Below are 19,266 nucleotides of genomic sequence, written 5' to 3'. Positions count from 1 at the left end.
GTGTAACGTGAATGACAGATTGGTAACGCCCATATATGCAAAAATGACACCATACATGCTTTGTCTAAACAGTAACTTTCTCTATCCAAATGGTATGCTTTTATAGTATCAGAACAGTCACTCAGGACTTCTTTGCACAAGCTTCAGTCTCGTGACATGTGAGTCACACAATTCAGATCGTGGATAAAAGCGCGATCACGTCCGTGTGAACGCGCGGCTATTTCGTAGTTTCCGGTTCCACATCCTGCTTCCAATGTCATATGACTAGCTAGCCACACAGTACCATTGAATACCCTTAGCCATCATCAGTACGTCGTCAATACTGAAGACTAGCACAGACTCCCTGGTTTAATTCATTCTACAATGGCAACATTGGTGGGAAATAGGGTGATGGACCTTAACGGCCCCGAAGCTGCAGCAAGAGAACATGCACAAGCTGTCACAAGAAACTACATCTCACAACCAAGGCTGAGTATGTACTCTGCTAGTTGCAAGTTAGCAATTATTTGAAGCTAATATGTTAGCTACCTAGCTGATATGGATGTGTGCACAAATCTAATCAATACATTAGAATGACAATGAATGTACAAATATACTGCCGCTGCTGTTGCAAATAAAACGATGGCACCTCGTCATACAAATGTTTGCCAGCTGTTAGTATTTGCTGTCTAATGCTGTTAGCTGGTTAGCTTTAAGCTGACGACGTAACGCGTTGATATCGATTGGCCCTGCTCTGGCTAGCTAGCACCTTGTTTGCTAATAGTAGAGCTCTTCGCTTACTCATGTGGATAGATGGAAATCGGAAATGACTACATTTCTAACTACAACATTTTGCAATCAATGTATAACTATGTAGCTTAAAATGTGGCAGTAATGTATTTTATAGTTTAGTAGCTAGCTACAGTAGTCGACGCCGAGGCAGCTAGGTAGCTAGCTAAAAATAATAACGAATCCATTACAGTGCAGGGTTATTAGCTAGCTAACTACTTGGTTACGCTGACAGCTGAACAGCTTTTTGTTGATATAATGTTCATTGGTTTCGTAAGTTTAGGTAATTATCATGATTTGTTGCTAATTACTTCGGGGATGGGACATGAAACAAATAACGACAGATGGAAGTGATGAACCTTCGCGTGACGTCATCACGTGACACTCACAAGGTTGCAGCTGAGAAGATGGTGACATTTTTATTCCCGTTACATTGATTTAGGTCTGCATAATATCTCTATCCGCATACTTTTGACAATTGCACTTCGTTATAACATAGTCCTGCATTGTCTAGGCAGAGTGCACATTTATAAATTGGAAGACTATCTAGTCTAGAGTTCAGATTTCCTACATTGATTTGTAGTATAATAATTGTGTAGTAAAGTAATTGGGATACGCTTTGGTTTAGGTCTTACTCGTAAATGTAAGAAGAACATGGTTAATTACATAATGGAATGTTATGTAGAGTCAAATACCATCTATTTCATTTCTTATGTTCCTTAGTTTTCCACAGCTAATGGATGTTTTCCCCAGCTAATGGATCCAACATCCATCTGTGATATGCAACAGTATTTTAACAGAGGTATAGGATATTGGGAAGAGGTTGCCTTTCAGGCATAGAGTCTGCACCAATGTGTGAAAATGCCCAAATGCAGAGACAGCCAGTACCTATCTACTGTCTAGCGCTCTGCTTATTTTGGATGTGTTGGTTGAATGTTGAGCAGTGGTGAAACGCATTTTCAAGACAAGCCCATTAACTGCAAGCCCCAAATTGCCCAATACTGGAGTTTCCAAGATAAACCCATGCTGTGGTTTCAGTGACTTGAAAAACACTCGCTTTAAAGTTAGTACTGTACATAATCTACTGTAATGTTTCTACACATTGGAATATTTCTACACAGTTTATGGTAATACCTTGTGAACTAAAGTTAGATGTGTAATCTTTTTAAAAGAAAATCCTCTTTTTGGGGTTGATTTAGGATGGTTCTCTTTTATTTACCTTTGCCCAGGACACAGAGGACACCTACACTTCTTCCCCAATCCATATATGACTGTCTGATGTTAGTCACTGTCCATCTCATTCATTTACACCTCAAACATGGCCTATCAGGGAAGAGCGGCCAGGTAGTGTTTTTTCTTATAAGTGTCAGTAAGGGAAGCATGGACTAAAAGCCTCTTAGCAAACTGGAAGGAAATGACTTAATGGAGCCAAGGCCATCTGAAAGCTAAGGGGTGAAGACGTTGTATGTGTTAGAACCCCCATCCTGAAACACGCCTCTCCCGTCCTACTTTTCAAATGTCCTCTCTAATGTAGGCAGGCCAGATTGCAGCATTTTGACTCTCTCCAAACAACTCAACGAGCAGCCGTCATTCAGAGTGCATACTGATAGTCCAGCATCAATTTTAAACCCAAATGACGAACAGGAAGCAAGAGCAATCTTTCAAAAACTGTTTAGCCTCTCTGCTGTGTTTGTCTAGAGCTGGCATGAGCCAATACTAGTCGGTTTCAAAGGATAGGGGTTTGTGTTCTAAGCAAAAAAAAAATATATAAAAAACAGTAAATGGCTGTAAAAAGCCAGGCTTGTCCACCCATGTTGTCTCAGTATAACAAAGCTGTTTCATGAATGATAATGATAGAATATATGAACTCAGGCTTTTTAGACTTAATTTCTATGTGTGTGTTACACAGATAATTAGTCTAGTTAGAAAACTATTTCACAGGCTTATGCATACTGTAACCTGTGGGTGAAGAAAATGTTTCAAGCATTCATTCCCAAAGCTTGAATACAGCCCATAAGATCAAGACGTTCCAGTGCTTTGGATTACATCAGTGGCTTGACAGGCTTCTGAAAGAGGTGGTGACAAGATTCTATAAGGCGGGGGTGGAAAATAAACAAATAAAAGAGGTGTACAGTCAGAGCAAGTCCTAAGATATAAAGGTCCTTTGTCTCTCACATGTCAATCGCAACAAAGGCAATTAACCCACTAGATGGCTTGCCATTGTTTTAGCTGCACACAGACATTTAAATGCTATAAAAAGACATTGAGCAAGGCAAGATGTTTCCTTTGTGAAAAGGCAATTAATGGTAACGATGTAGGCCTAGTTATGATAAACAAATGCCTCATCTGTCACGATGAAAAGTAAGTTTGAAAAAAGAAAAATCCACCCCAATTTTTGTGTGCAATTTTTTTGCGCTCATTCTTTCAGTTTTTCAAGTAATTAAGGACTTAGCTTGTCAGTCAGAAATAAATGATTGCTGTGGGCGTTGCTGTCTTCCTGAAAGAAACTGTAAAATGTGGGCTCGTAACTTGGAGCAGTATTGGATAGTGATAAATGTATTTAAGTGAGATCTGATACAATCACTGGCTATCTGTTGTTCTCTGTGTCCTTCACAGACGTGAGCGATAGAGAGAAGTGAAGCCAGCGATTTTCCACTGCACTTCAAAAAAAATATTCCGTCATGCTATTATTCCGTGGTGACTTCCTTTTTCGTTTCGTCTTCTAGGCCTACATCTATTTGAGAGAAAACAGTCGGTTCGAATATTCCAGACTTTTGCCAAAGATGGCCATTTGCCCCTGCTGACAACAAGGGGTGCAGTCTCTAGGCAAGCTGACAAAATTGTGGAGAAACGCACCCCTCCACCCCATAAACGAACGCAAACTGTTGTTTTGACATTGCTCCTGTTTCGATCTATTGTAAACGTTCCATTTTTGCCACCTTAGCATTGTGACTCTGGGGTTAACCAGCTGTCCTTCTTTATAGGCTGTGTCACTCCATCAGTATGTTCCCTGCCAGCAAAAAGACCCCACAGATAAGTGTTCCCTCCCTGCCAGCCAATTCTCTCCGGTCCGAGTCTGATTACATGCTCTTCCAATCAATGCAGTCAGGTGGGGAGTCCTCTTTACATACTAGGGCCATCTACCTGTGGGGTTAAAAGCATCCCCATTTGGTTGGGTTGTCATCACCATGAGGAGCATTGTTAGTGAAGGGTAGTGACGGCACAGTGGAATAGAATTTCTGTGTGGCAGGAGATGGACCTAGTGGCTTTGTTTTAATGGAATGTCCTTGTATTGAATATTTGCAGAGTTAATATTGTAATGGGTGTCCTAGAGATTTTAAGAATTCCATGCATGTCCAAAATGTTCACCTGCTTAGGTTTATCAGCAAGGTTTTGGATATGCTTTGAGACAAATTATTCTATTGGCCTAAATCAATTTTTTATTGTTAAACAAGATACAAGTGAGTTCTATTTGACAACAAATGTTCTGTAGGCATTTTGAAACAGATGTACACAGTCAATAAAGCAGATGTGCATCTATTCAGACAAGCCTTTTGTATGAAAGCCAGGCCTAATTAGACTACAATGTTGGATCAAGTAAATGGATCCCATTTTACTTCCCTCAATGAAATGTCTGTTATTCAACTTGTCCTTGTATATTTGACTGATCTCTACACATCTTAGTTAAAAAAAAAAAAAAAAAAAGTGTACTAACAATTTACATCTGCACACCTTTTTTCCACACTATTGTGATCTCGGCTGCTGTTTTTAAAAATAATATATAGTAACATTTGTGGAGTCTGAATGAACCAGTTTGGCAAGAATATTGACTGGTTCCCCAATGATGCGGTCAGTATCTTTGTTTAAGCTCTCTTAGGAAACAGAGGTGGCATTGCCATTGGGCTCTGAGCTTTGTATAGTGAAAAGGAAACTTTTCTTCCAGAGTTCCAGACACCTGGGATGGGGAATTTGAACTTGGTTTGTTTTCAAACTAAAGGGGGGAGAGCAGGTTGAATCAGATTCTAGGGCCATGCTTGTGATTTTGTTTTGGGTGGATCTGATTAGGTCGCTGCATGTGTGAGGAGTTGGTTCCAGGGTTGAGGCTTGAATCCCTCCCATTTACTACAGTAGCTGCCAGTTGTGAGGATGCATCTGTGTGCTTGTGGCTGGAAAACCGTGAAACATGGGACTGGGAGCCCTGTGACCATCCACAGTGCACCACTGCTTTGTTCATGGATGACCAAAGGATGATGCACCCCCCCCCCATCTCCATCCCAACACCCCACTTCTCCTTCCCCCCACCATATACTCCCCCTCCTGCCCCTTATCTCCCCCCCCCCCCCCCCCTCTTTTTTTTCAGCTGGGAAATTGAATTGTGTTGGAATGCTCTGTGCCTCCTTTCTCTGGCACTTGAATGGGCCCTTTAGTATTTCACACCAAGGTGTCCTTCAGGGTGCGAGGTCAGGCTACCAAAACAGCTTCTAGTGGCGGATTAGGACCAATTAACATCTATATACACAAAGGACTCTGGCAGCTGAACAGGCCGCAGGGTGACCCACACTGCCGTTGCATGCCAAGCCAGGGGACCACCGCACTTGAGCTCAAGTAGTAAAAGAGGGGTGGAGAAAGTTTTTCAAACCTAATGGGAAATGTTGCTACTTCACACCATATGAATGTATAGTCCCATTGATTAATTGTTATCTTGTGAAATGAGCGGGCAACTGAATTTTTGGGTTCAGGCTGCAAAATAAGAAAGAGTTTAGCTCTGAGTTAAAGAGCTACTATTTTATAGAAGACAATGTGACTTCGTTTCTTATAAGCAAAGTGTTTCCTTGAGTTCAGTTTATCATCTAAGTTGTTTGGTTTTATAGGTTGTTCGCTTGATTCTTTTCTTTGTATATGGGTGCCCTATCCCACCAACTACCCTCCTTCGAGGGAATGCAACAAATGTCTATATTTGCCCACAAGAACTCAAAATACGAAGTCCTTGTAAATATCTAAAAATTGCTTTCACGTCCTCATTACTGTTTCCAAAAATGTTCCATTAGAGCTTTGTGGACTTCGAAATATTTCTAAGAGGTTGATGCACAATTACACAACTGCAATTTTCTCACATCATAATTATCACCACCCTTCAGTAAATAGCCATATGTATCTCTTTTGAGACATATGGGCAATTTGTAGGCTAAGTGTAGCTATTAAGCACATTTATAAACACAACCCACTACTGAACAGGATGCAATTTGTCTGTGGGAATGGAGGGGAGGGGGGGATTGTAACGTCTTGGAAAATTTCACTGAATTTGCACAAAGCATAATGTAAGTTCCCAGCCCTTGATAAAAGGGATATGGGGTTTTGTCGCGAGGCAGAAACACAATTATGTCAATCATGATGCTTATCCTTTACTTATACAGCTGTGATTGTAAAGCATGATGATCTTTTCGTCCCACCAAAGTGCGTGGTGATTCGCTGTCTAAGATTCTGGGTAGGGAATCAGAGACTCTTGTTTGTGGTGTATCTGTGCTCTTTGACCTGAGGTTTGGGATCTGGTTTTATTTTGGAGTTATTAATCAATTTAGAAATTCTTTACAGTTTGTTTTTATTTGTAGTTTATTCTGTGGTTTGTTTAGAGTATTTACAACGTGGCCCTTTGCTGTGATGTAGAAACTTACACAACCTGTAGATCAGAATTTTCGAAAGTTTTCAAATAGAACGGATCATTACAACAGTGCCTTGGTGGGAGCTGTTAATTCATGCTAGATGGCACATTAGTCCACATCAGGAATGTGATATGGAGCAGAGAGGATGAAGACGAGAATCACTTGGTGACTTTGCTATCACCAGGATATCCCACCATCAGCAAATCATGTTTCTACACTGGAGACAAAGTAAGAGGAACAGTTGTACTATATTCATTATACACTGCACCTACAATGCTGATTTGACAAAGCGGCCACTGGAGAGAGACAGTCCACTCAGAAAAGTAAAGGGCAACTAGCTCCCCCGTGTTGTGGTGCTCCTTTTATCACACTTGGAGCTCTTTCTCCGTCTCCTCTAGCCGTCTCCACCCTCCCACCCCGTCCTCCCCTCCCACCCCCCCAGCTCTCTCACAGCCTGTGGCTAATGGGGGGCGAAATGCAGGTGTGTGGGAAATGGCTCAAGCGCTATAGCGCATTGACAGGTTATTTCGTCGGGCGCCGCCTAATTAGTGGCATAGTGGATGCACCCTGCTAGGCTTTAGTGCTTCGTGTTAGAACCAGTCTGCTCTAATTTCCCTCGCGCCTTTGATTTTGGCGAAGAGATTGACGGTTCACAAAAAAAAGGGAGAGGGGGAAAAAGAAACACAAGGGTATGATGGAAGACCTGGTGGAAACAATGCTCTGCCGCCCCTGGTGCTCCTTGTCCGAGCCTTCCTCCCCGTGCTGCAGATGTGCGTGGAGAGACAGCCTGGAAGTCCCAGGCTGTTCCGCACAGACCCGGCCCAAATTGGCTCCAATGTCAGCGGAGCTAATGTTTTCCCAAAGAGAGTGAATGGGACCGTGTTGTCAAGACCACACCCAGGTTCTATTATGCATTTTGGTCATTAATGACTGGAAACAGCCCTCCCCCACCCATTGTCCTCCCAGTCAATCAATATCTATAAAGAGTTATGGTCCAGAATATTGATAAAGCTTCATGTTGTTTAATAAAATGATCAAAAGAAAGTCACTGGTAAGATGAAACTTCCTGTCACAGGTTTTGATCAGGCCCACAGACTAGCTGTGGCTCTATCACAACTACATCATAGACACCTTTTTTTACTTTTATCCACTTGCCTTGAAGGGATGCCATCAGACACTGTAAGTAGAACTATCTGCTGTGTCAAATGCCCTACATGCTTAGCTGGCAAGATGAAGCTGATGTGGCCCAAGCTGCCTTTGGTAGAATGAGTCTCTGTGCAGACTGTGTGTTTTGAAATCAGGAAGTATGTTGAAGCAAAGCAGACCACCCACACTTGAGTGTAAAGTGAAAGGATCTCTTCTGTCTGTTGGGCTTTGACAACTGCCATCGTGTTTGGGTCTCTAGTTTTTTTCGTTGGTGTGCAGTCAAATACATGTAGACCTATCTACTTTTGTTTTAGCAACAAACACTAAACTCACATTTGTCACTAACATGGTAGAGGCAAAAAAAGTAATATTAATAATAAAAATAACTTCATTTCAAGTGTGCTTGCTATATGAATCGGGGTGAAGAGGGGTACAAAGTCAACGAACCAAAGGATGACAGATAGCTGTGAATGTGTTGCTCAGTTTGCAGATGGGTGAATGGATTCTCCTGGGATGGTCCACAGTATACAGTAGATATAAGCCCCAATTGCAAAAATATTTGCACCACTTTAAATACAATCACCTTTAGGTACAATACCATGTCACAGTAATTATCGACTTAGATCTTCTAGGTATTTTATTTTGCCCTTCATGTAAAGTACATGTATTTCCTTTGACATTTGCCTGGCCTTGACATTTGATCATGTAAATGCATGAAAGCCATTAGCCCCCCATGAAAGGTCAGTTTGTGGTCATTAACCCAGCCCTTACAAGAGACTTTATTTCAATTCTGATTGTCGGCTTTCACGCTAAAATAACACTAGCTTCATCCATAGCATTATTTTCCTCAGTCACTTCCACTTTTAATATTTCAGCGTCTCTGTACATCTTATAAAAAGCATTTAGTCAAAGCCAAGACTTGTTTACAGTTGACAGATGGAGTGGGTTCTCCGAGACTTCATTTTGAGTAATAACTTTTAATTAGAGCGGAAGTCATGTGTATTGTTTTATAAAGACATTTATTAGATGAACAGGAGCTCTGAAAATGGGAAAGCTTTTTGTTGATATTTTGACGTGAAACTACTTAATTTCTCTATTTCAGCGTACTCCACTGTATCTGGCGTGAACGGGCCCCTGGTGATTTTAGATAAAGTGAAGGTGAGTTTTGTTTTAGAGATTTTCTTTTTCTTTTTTTAACACTTTACCTATTTACATTTTGTAAATTATTGGGGGAGTTAGTATTTGACCTTTCATTTTGAATCAAGTGTCAAATGTTGAATGTTCAACAACACTTTGTCTTGTTGATCTAGTTTCCCAGGTATGCTGAGATTGTGCACTTAACTCTTCCTGATGGCACCAGAAGGAGTGGTCAGGTTTTGGAAGTGATTGGCACAAAGGCCGTTGTACAGGTGAGATGCAAGGAAACGCATGCACGCTCCACACAACAGACATATCTGGAAAGATCATGTTCACACAAAGTGTGCTCACATCTAACTATGAAGGCAGGAATCTGTCGACCAACGGCCACTGCATAAGCATGCACCGTTGCCGGGGCTCTGTACTATGTCATAATTTTCAGACGCCATAGTTATACCTACCAGAAAGGATGTAATGTGTAAGATCACAATCAGAATTAGTTTTTATTTGCCATGTAAGTTTACACAAACACGGAATTTATCGGACTTTTCACATTCCATAATGGCTTAACTGCAAGTATTAAGCCACTGTAAGTCTTCTGTAGTGGGAGTCATTTTAATTTTAAAGACAGGACATTGGGTACATGAAAAGTTACAGTGAGCTGAAGCTCTCAACTGTCTTTATTCCCCCAAGGTGTTTGAAGGGACATCGGGCATTGATGCCAAGAAGACCGCCTGCGAGTTTACTGGCGACATCCTGCGCACACCTGTGTCTGAGGACATGCTTGGTAAGACGAGCCTTCCACCGTTGAACAAAGTCGCCCACCAGAAGGAAGCGTGAAATCCTTTGCTGATTAACCTAACATGCGTCTCCTCTCCAGAGCTTTCCCTGCATCTGGGTTTTCATCAGTGCCTCTCACTGTGTTTCACCCCTCTCACCCACAAGAGGAGAACATCGGCTGATAAGCGTTTCTCGCTAATTGCCCAGAATCCAATTGTTTTGCACCCGTTTAATTCAGCCGTTCCCACTCCCTGGTATTTCACTCATGCACCATCTGCCTAGGAAGCAGAAAAAGAGGAACAGAAACATGAGACGTGCACAGTTTTTAGTATGTTTTTCTTCTCTGAAAATACATTTTATTTTTACTTTGAAGAGATCACTGATTTTACGAGTGGATGAGTGGGGATCAGCATTGCAGCACAGATCATGGCTAGATCATGCAAATCATACGAGATCCAAGATAACCCTTCAGGGAATACCGATGGGTGCATTTTAAGAATACAAACAAGACCCGGCTAGCACTCCTAGACTAGACCATTGGACATGGGTTAACTGAAGAGGTCTTCATCCACCTAATCTATTTATAGATCTGTAAAACAGAACAATTTGTCCTTCACAACTTGTAATGATGTTTGAAATCCATTTGCATGTACTCTGTGCTCTTAATGCTTGTAATTCACGATGTGAATTGATATGATATCAAATACCTGTCACACTTCAGGGCGTGTCTTCAATGGCTCAGGCAAGCCCATCGATCGTGGCCCCAATGTACTGGCTGAGGACTACCTGGACATCATGGGTAAGATACGGTTACAGGTTTTTGAGTATAAAGTAAATGTCAGAAAAGGACAGTTCTGGCTCTGGCTGTGTTAAGCATATGCCTTTTCTTCCATCTGTTGCATTCTCCTTTTGCACCTGTCCACGTTGCAACTATGATTAACTTAAGTACAATAAATACATTTATCTCTTTCGCATGCTGGTGTGCATCATGTGAAATGAGAGCTGATACTGGGAAGGAGGTGAATGTCTTGACATGGCCTTGATCTGCATATCACAAAACCAAAGAACAATCCAGTCTTTAAGCCTGCGGTCGAGTCCTACTAGAAAACATGTACATCACAGTCCAGTGAATAGATGGTTCGATGATGGGGAAGTTACTTGATTTGATGATGAGGAGTTTCACGTTTTATGATTAAGATGTCAACCTCAAGGCTGACCTTTCTGTTCCCACACAACTCTGATGCAAACAAACACCTTCAGTGGATTGCTCACCTTTCATATTGAGCTCCTTTCAAGTGCCCGTTTACAAACGGGGAAAGATAAGCAACACGCTGTCCCTGGCTTTTATGCAACCCTACAATGTGACGGCTTAAAGACCCTTCCCAAGTCCTCTTCTAGTTATGTAACCATATGTGTACTCTTAGGTAAACCTTATTGACGGTTACTGCGGTAAAACATAGAAATGTTCATAGGATGGACACTTATGGGGGTCTAAGAGAACCGTGTCAAATCGTCCATCCCTAGGCCAGCCTATCAACCCCCAGTGTCGTATCTACCCGGAGGAGATGATTCAGACGGGCATCTCTGCCATCGATGGCATGAACAGCATTGCCCGAGGACAGAAGATCCCCATCTTCTCCGCTGCTGGGCTGCCCCACAACGAGGTAAGATTGGAGACTGTGAAGCTGTTAAGGGTCAGGGTCGGCACAAAAACCAGACGGTAAAATCGCAAAGGTGCTTCATATGAACCTGGAGGACTTGCCTTTTGTCAAGCACTTTCACCACTGATGTTTTGAAAGGTTTCCCCCCCCCCTTCCCCCAATAACTCTAAAATGAAGAAACTGGACTCCTAGAGAAGATTCTCCTGAGACAGTAGATTGTTGTTGCCTAGTGAAGCCTCATAGGGTGGTGTCACATTTGTAATGCTGTAATCTGTCCATCCTGTTATTTCATGCACTGTCAAACACCTCTTGTGGATCTATGTGTCTGAGTAAAAGGTGTGCCCACAGTAAATCTCAATAATGAGTGCTAATAGCTGGAGATTTCATTTGTTAGTCCCTATAGTGTGCACATTTGTAAACTGGGATGTGGGTCACAAGGATGTGGTAGGAATACAGCAGAACATTTCCCTGCCTGTGTAAGGCAATTTCTGACTCCACACAGAGCGCTGTCCTATCCCTTTTTCTACAGATGGATCTGTGTGACATGATTCACCTCAACATGAGATTTTGCAGGGAAAGGTAGTCGACTGAGGGCACATTGGAGAGGCCCTGTTTTCACACTGTTGTGAAAAGAACCCCATCCTTTTTGGTATGAGCATAAAGGAATGGCCATAAACTAGTAAAAACTGTTCCGCCACAACCTTGAGCACCTTGTTTGACCTTTGGTTTTGAAGAAAAATAGGAATTCTTGACTCCCTGACCCCCCCTGCATTTTGAAACGAAATAATTCTCCATCCTCCCATGTGTGTTCTTTTCATCACACATCAGGGACAAGAAAAGGAGGCATGAGCACAGTTTCACTCATTGGGAATAAAAAACCACAGCCCCTTGAGTTGAGAGACATGGCGAAAAGTTCACACTGTTTAATATCACACTGTGTCAAGACCTCTGCTTTGGAATACCAAAGAGCACCCTTGATTGCGACCTCAGAGCGAAAGCAGGACTGCAACGGGTGCAAAAGCGCTGAAAGATGGAGTTGGTGAGAAAGAGTGGTACAGAGGCAAATGAGGTCCTGACGAGGACCCCAAGGTCTAACCGCTAAACTAATTAAACTAATAAGACAATGGTGGCAATGAAGGATTAGGCGATCATGTGAATGGCACTGATTAATATAGGATCGGTAGCCCATGCCATGAGACTGTTAACGCTTGAGGTGGCTGTCCTCTCACCGGACATCACCATTTACCAACAGCCTCATTATGACCTTGGGGCCTAGACAATAGGCCTCCCCCATTTTCCAATGTTTTTGTGAGCGGGGAAATTGTGAGAGGCCCGTGTTGTCTGTTAGCTAGAACTGGCATCCAAACAGAACTTCCACAATAAGTTTAGAGGGACTTCAGTTCCTCAATCGAAGGCTTTTAAACTGTACATCCACAACATGGCACAAGCGCCAAAGCTCAAACTGTGTTTATGAAATGAGAAAACACCGGCGTTATTGCTTCGACTTGCTCTGGTTGCATGATCAAAATGAGCTGGGCTTGAATGAGAACCCGTCGCTTGTCAAAGTCGACTGTAAGAACAGTGGAACAGGAGCACGCCTTGTCTGCCTAATGATGACAGTTGGCCTGGCATGTCTTTGGAGCACATAACCTCCCCCCCTTCTCCGTCTCGTTTCAAGCCAGATGTCACGGAGGTCATCGACACAGCGGTCCCTGTATGGACCAGGTGTCTCAGCTCAGGGTGCACTGAGAGGTCAGGCCGGATCAGCGGACAGCCTGCATTACATTAAGCGATAAGCGTGAAATTCCTCCCCCTTCGACAATCATGTTGTTGCCCTCAAACTAACCTCCCCCCACTCATACTGTATCCTCTGTTCACACACACACACACTAACAAAAGGAAAGGCATGGATATAACATGAAAACGCTAGTGTCTCCCAACGTGTTTTTTGAAAAGCCTTATTGTTGTGTGTAATTGAAATGGCAAGTTTATTTATTTATATATTTATCCTCTAAATTGTAATCTCTGTCTCTGCTGTTTCCCTATTCAGATTGCTGCCCAGATTTGTCGTCAGGCAGGCCTGGTACAGAAGTCCAAGGATGTGATGGACTACAGCTCCGATAACTTTGCCATTGTCTTTGCCGCCATGGGGGTGAGGACAATGGCTTGTGATCAACTGACAACACAATCCCCCTCCCTCATTTCCCTGTTCTGTTTTTTTTTGGTCTCTGTTTTTCCTCTGTGGTGTTAATCCCCCCTCTTAACCCCAGTGTGACACTCTTCCCCTCACCACTTCTCCCTCTCATTCACCAGGTGACTTGGTGCTAAATCTCCCCATATTACTTCTGCTCCTCTAGGCAGGGCACGGCCACAGCGACAGGGTGCTTATTCTGAAGTTGTCCCCCCTTTAACACTCATCCAGTCAGTATCGAATTCGCTCCAGTTCAGCTGCTCTCCTCTTGACTATTTAACTCCCAGTCGGGAGGGGTAGGTGGTGGGTGTTTGTGACCTGTGACTGGGATGTTAGTGACCCTCCCACACCTCTGCTCCTGCCCCACCTCCCCCCACCCCCACCCTTATCCCCAACCTTCCCATATGATGTCTAATTCACACACCATTGAGGACCCTGTAACACAAGCACTAAATCTCTAATGGAGCGTGGAAATTCAAGGCAGATGGGTATGAATAGGGATTTGGACACATGGAAACTAACACATTCTCAAAAAAGAAACCTCCAATTAAGGAAAAACACAGTATAAAGCAGGTGATTTTTAGCAAATTATTGAATGTTTTCACAGCACTGGAAGATATCAGGTTTACCAGCATATAAAAGAGGCTCAACAATGACTGTCATTTGCATCCTTACACATGGGTAATCTGTGAATACATCCATGTCTAAAAAAGATGTTTGTGCAGACTCATTATTTTTCAAGGATATCCACTGTTCGAATCCGAAACTCATGTTTTTCTTCACTTTTCTATGCTTCAGGTCAACATGGAGACGGCTCGCTTCTTTAAGTCAGACTTTGAGGAGAATGGTTCCATGGACAATGTCTGCCTGTTCTTAAACCTGGCCAATGACCCGACGTGAGTTCCCCACACCTGAGATGTCAGCACATCAACAATGCACTAGCTGCTATAAAGTATTTTGTATTGTACTAGTGACTCAATAAAGAAGAACCTACCTGTTCAATCACCTCTCGGTGGCTGTAGTGCATGTGCTGTTTGAGAGACTCTTAACAGATGTATAGAGGCCAAGTTCTCTAACCACAGTTTGTCATCCCATCAGGATTGAGCGCATCATCACTCCGCGTCTGGCATTGACCTCAGCAGAGTACCTGGCCTACCAGTGTGAGAAGCATGTGCTGGTTATCCTGACTGACATGAGCTCCTATGCAGAGGCTCTGAGAGAGGTAGGGGAACTTGACAAATTCTGAATGGAACATCCTCAAAGTATGTTATCTTGGCAGAATGGCCCTGCTATTTGATCTTTTTTTCTATCTATTGGGCCAAGATCGGTGTGATTTCTGAAGCATACATGTCCAAGTTGGAAATGGCTTTTAGGCTTTATCTAATACACACACACACACCGAGGGGTCCTAATAACACACCCTCAGGAACACACAAGCGCCCCTCAAAAACCACCATAGAAACCATTCACCAGAGGTCAACATTACCTGAGAGGAAGTGGGCTGGAAGCGCATACACATATATACATGCCTCAAACCTCTTCTCTCAAAAACATCTGTTAAGGTGTTGATTAAGTGATAAGCTCACTATTGTTTCCTGTGTTCTGGTTGAAAGGCTGGATAATGTGTCCTTCAGCCAAGATGTCTTAACGTCATTATTCCACTGCTTAGCATGGAAGGAAAGAGGAGGCTTTTGATTACACCGCCCTCTCCCATGCTTTTTTTCCTTCCAGGAGTCAGGCCTTCTCCCCTCCTCCTTTTATGGCTATAATAATCCTTTTATACAGCAGAACATGTTTTGATGATTCAATGTGTCAGCTGCACAAAAGCAGGTTTTAAATAGTTTATGCACATGTGAAAGCATGGCTGCCTCAGTGCATTGTCCATTTGTGACCTTGGCACACATGCTGGATCAATAAAGCCATGGCTAAGACTGTGGCTTGTCTGGTATTTAACCACTTACAATGAGCGAACGGGGCATTTTCATTTAACTTGCGCTCCCATTCACTTGCGTGAAGGTTGAGTTTCAAAATGAATCCACTGTTTACAAGTGTCAGGCTGTGCAACCTCCAAAGTCCAGGGGAAATGCAAAACTGACTGCACTGAATACAGCTGTAGAAGTTACTATGAACGTTTTGGTCATTCTTTGATCTTGTCCTATGATAAAATGGCAGTGCTTGACTACTCCAACTTCCTAGTTTCTTTAAACCGTGTGCATAAGAAATAACAAGTGGTTACTTCAAATATCTGTTAAATACATGTTTATTGTTGATACAGATACATGGAATGTTTTTCTATGATGGGAACATCCTTGAATTGGACTAAACTGTATAGGGCTGCATGTATGATAAGGATGTGGTAAAACATGTAGGTCAACTAGATATTATTTGTCAAAGTTTTCACAAACCACGTTTTGGAGCTTTATGAATCTTTTGCTCTTTTATTGATCCAAATCCTCCAAAATGAACAGACGTTGCCATTTAAAGGAGACGCGAAGGCATAGAACCCTGTGGATTTCTGTCTGCTCCCTTGTCCCCGTAGGTGTCTGCTGCCAGAGAGGAGGTCCCTGGACGCCGTGGCTTCCCAGGATACATGTACACCGATCTGGCCACCATCTACGAGCGTGCCGGCCGTGTGGAGGGCAGGAACGGTTCCATCACCCAGATCCCCATCCTCACCATGCCCAACGATGGTGAGCACATGCAGGCAGTCTGAGAAGATCACTTGCTTGCCACACAAACGGGAGACTAGATGTAGAATAGACCAGGACATATATATTCCGTACACTGATGCTGTAGGTACATGGGTTGGGTTGACAGAACTTTATTGATCCTGGAACATAACGCCACAACACCAATAGTGTTCCTTACAGACTGTGATTCAGCATACTGAGTACACAGTGGCAGCAGACTGGTTACATGTGTATATTGTTCCGCAAGTTCTCTTAAGACCTGTGTTGTGAGCTTATGGTGTTTAACTCTGTTTTAATAGACATCACCCATCCCATTCCTGATCTGACTGGATACATCACTGAGGGCCAGGTCTATGTGGACCGACAGCTGCATAACAGACAGGTACGGTATGGAATGTTACACTGGTTTGTTTCCCATCAGTACTTTTTTAGGTGGGTCGGTTGATTTTAAATACACTATTGACCTTGATTGAATGTGGGGGATCTCATCTCACTTTTAGATCTATCCACCAATCAACGTGTTACCCTCTCTGTCTCGACTGATGAAATCTGCTATTGGTGAGGGAATGACACGCAAGGACCACGCCGATGTCTCCAACCAGCTGGTAACTGCCGAATTCCCCCCACACACAAACCTAACCCACAGACCTGACCTGGGGTCCAGAGCTTTTTCCAGGTCTCTGTGAATGTTAATAAGCTCCCCTAGCTACGTAATGCTAATCATGTGATCTTCCGTCTTTATTCTGTGCTATGATCTTCCCCCTTTTCCCAGTACGCCTGTTATGCCATTGGTAAAGACGTGCAGGCCATGAAGGCTGTGGTGGGAGAGGAGGCCCTCACCTCAGACGATCTGCTCTACTTGGAATTCCTCCAGAAGTTTGAGAGGAACTTCATTGCTCAGGGTAAAACATTCTCACAGTGTATCATATAGAGTACTGTTGATTTGGGGGAGGGGTGACACGACGGAGGTAAGAGAGCACAGGTATTGAGTTTCCAGTTTTCATGGCATGATGAGGGTCATACGGTGAACTCGGCAGCAGTATTACATGAACTTGCATGTGACATTCCCAGGGGGCACATGACTGTGTTGGGGTGATTAGGAGTGTTGGCAGGCTTTTCACACCGTTAAGTGAGAGGCATTAGATAGCACCCAGATAGGTCAATGGCACCCTTCCGGCTCTGGCGGTTTGTTCTCTGAATTTATCTATTCGTAGTACCGCTTCGGAGGGGTATGCATGGCTTTATTTTGCTCAACCTCAGGTAGTTGACATGGATAAACAAAAATGCATCCTTCAGTGCCGTGTCGGAGATCAATAAATAACGGTGTTACTCTCGATTCATGCATTGTAGGGGAAAGAAATGGTTTGTTCTTCGATGGGATATTTCTTTCTACTATGCCTAGGCATCTTTGGTTATATTCAGGCCTTTGTTGTTCTTGTAGATTTGTCTGTTTCTCTTCCATAATATTTCTAACTGAAGAGAGGAAGCAAGAACACAATTTTATAAAGTAATTAGATAAAACAAATTAAGTCGTAGAGCCTTTTGATAAAAGACAATTGTAAACTTTCATGGCATATTCATAGATGTTTTTCATTTAGCCAGTAACATCTCTAAGAGTCCTTCAGAGATAATGTTTTGCCAACCTTCAATGCATTTATCCAAATATATTCTCTTCTATGTCCTTGATGCAGTGAGATTTGCTCAAATGACAGGCAAGCATTTCCATCCCTCATGTTGATTGCAGAGAGAAAAGGAAAGCTCCTATGTTTAATCATTAAATTGAAATAATCTCATTCGAAATGAGGAAGCCATGGAAACATAAGAATGATATGTGACGCCAATAATGTCTAAAAGGCTTTTGCGTCATACTCTGTAAAAAAAACAAAACGAACAAAACATTTTCCAGGGTTACGGCAAAGTGCCGTTCATTCTTAGGACAATGAGACTTAGAAAAGGTATTTTATGCTCAGACAGTTGTTGGAATATAATGCTGATTATTCTGCCATGGCCCATGGTTTAAACTAATATAATTATTGACTCAATACCTAAAAAATAAGAGGCCAGGAACATTGTAGGGCACGACCCATTGGATTACAGTGTTCTGCTGATGTCCCTGTTCTGCTGATGTCCCTCCTCAGGTCCCTATGACAACAGAACCGTTTACGAGACTCTGGACATCGGATGGCAGCTTTTGCGTATCTTCCCCAAAGAAATGCTGAAGAGGATTCCCCAGAGCACCCTGGCTGAATTCTACCCCAGGGAGTCTGCTGCCCGCCACTAAGAAGATGCTCTCAGGGATGCTCTGACTCCACCCCCACCTGATTCCACCTATCTCACGCCCCTTCGCCCCAGGGGAGATACTCTCCCACCCCTATCCCCACACAGAGAACGGAGCATTAATCTTGGCTCCCTCTGTAGATGTATTGTACTGTACCCGTGTTCCAAATCTCGTATTAATAGTGTCTGTGATTGTAATCTATATTTTATTCTTAAATGTAAACTTACCCTAGAAGAATTATAGAAAAATCCTGTTATTTATTGGGGTATGTTACTGCTGAATATATATTCGGTTTATGGTATGTTGTCAATCCAACACAAAAATGGAATTGAGCCTTTAAAAAAGAACATCCTTTAAAATTCCAAAAGGGAATCGCTATTATTAGGCTATATTGCAATGGTTTTAATTGTCCAGTGTACATTTATCATTTACCCTATTTGATTGGGATGTAAGTGAACAAAGTATTGATTACCAAGATCTGAAAGAATGTGACTATTGTAAACCAGCTTGTGATCAATTATATTCGTTTGGCCACATCATTGGTACTTCAATACATCATTAGTTTGGTGGGTTATTTGATAATGAACAACTTGGTTAACTTGAAATGGATTTCAGTTGTAGATGTTGACTTTTCATTTAACCTAAAATGATTGATACCCGTTGCTTACTACTTTTTGCCCCTCGTGCTTGGTGTTTATTATTTTGGAAAAAAGTGCAAAGGAAGTTTACATTGTGTTTGTTTTGTGTGATGTGTGAAGTGAGAAAAGGTATACTAAACATTCCCGTCTCTTCCACAGCAAATTATCTGTATTGTTTGGAAAAATGTAAATCTATCTGTGTATTGGTATTGATTCGTCTTTATCTGACCGTAAATATATTAAATTATATTAGACAAAGTTGATTTACTCGTCCTTAAATCGTCTGCTATTCATTAAATACACATTTCATTGGGTTT

At 42.5% G+C, this 19,266-nt stretch overlaps 1 protein-coding gene across 1 annotated transcript; it reads left to right on the top strand.

Annotated features, from left to right (window-relative positions):
- The first annotated feature begins 245 nt into the window (after positions 1-245).
- On the top strand, positions 246-19,207 carry atp6v1ba (ATPase, H+ transporting, lysosomal, V1 subunit B, member a). The gene is made up of 14 exons (XM_047028808.1): positions 246-472; positions 8,677-8,732; positions 8,885-8,983; positions 9,405-9,498; positions 10,213-10,290; positions 11,016-11,155; positions 13,203-13,304; positions 14,142-14,239; positions 14,442-14,565; positions 15,883-16,033; positions 16,333-16,415; positions 16,534-16,638; positions 16,806-16,935; positions 18,172-19,207. The coding sequence occupies exons 1-14, from the start codon at positions 364-366 to the stop codon at positions 18,312-18,314; spliced, it is 1,512 nt and encodes a 503-aa protein (XP_046884764.1). The 5' UTR covers positions 246-363; the 3' UTR covers positions 18,315-19,207.
- The last annotated feature ends 59 nt before the right edge of the window (positions 19,208-19,266 follow it).

The sequence above is a fragment of the Hypomesus transpacificus genome, chromosome 11 (genome assembly GCF_021917145.1).
Source record: "Hypomesus transpacificus isolate Combined female chromosome 11, fHypTra1, whole genome shotgun sequence".
In the NCBI taxonomy this organism is placed as follows: Eukaryota; Metazoa; Chordata; class Actinopteri; order Osmeriformes; family Osmeridae; genus Hypomesus; species Hypomesus transpacificus.
This window is presented reverse-complemented; position numbering and strand designations above follow the sequence as displayed.

Bases quoted from the DNA above. Each gene is read 5' to 3' on its own strand.
- atp6v1ba (XM_047028808.1), top strand. From the start codon at position 364: ATGGCAACATTGGTGGGAAATAGGGTGATGGACCTTAACGGCCCCGAA. The intron at 8,984-9,404 runs GTGAGATGCAAG...TATTCCCCCAAG, and splicing joins GCACAAAGGCCGTTGTACAG to GTGTTTGAAGGGACATCGGG. The intron at 14,566-15,882 runs GTAGGGGAACTT...TTGTCCCCGTAG, and splicing joins ATGCAGAGGCTCTGAGAGAG to GTGTCTGCTGCCAGAGAGGA.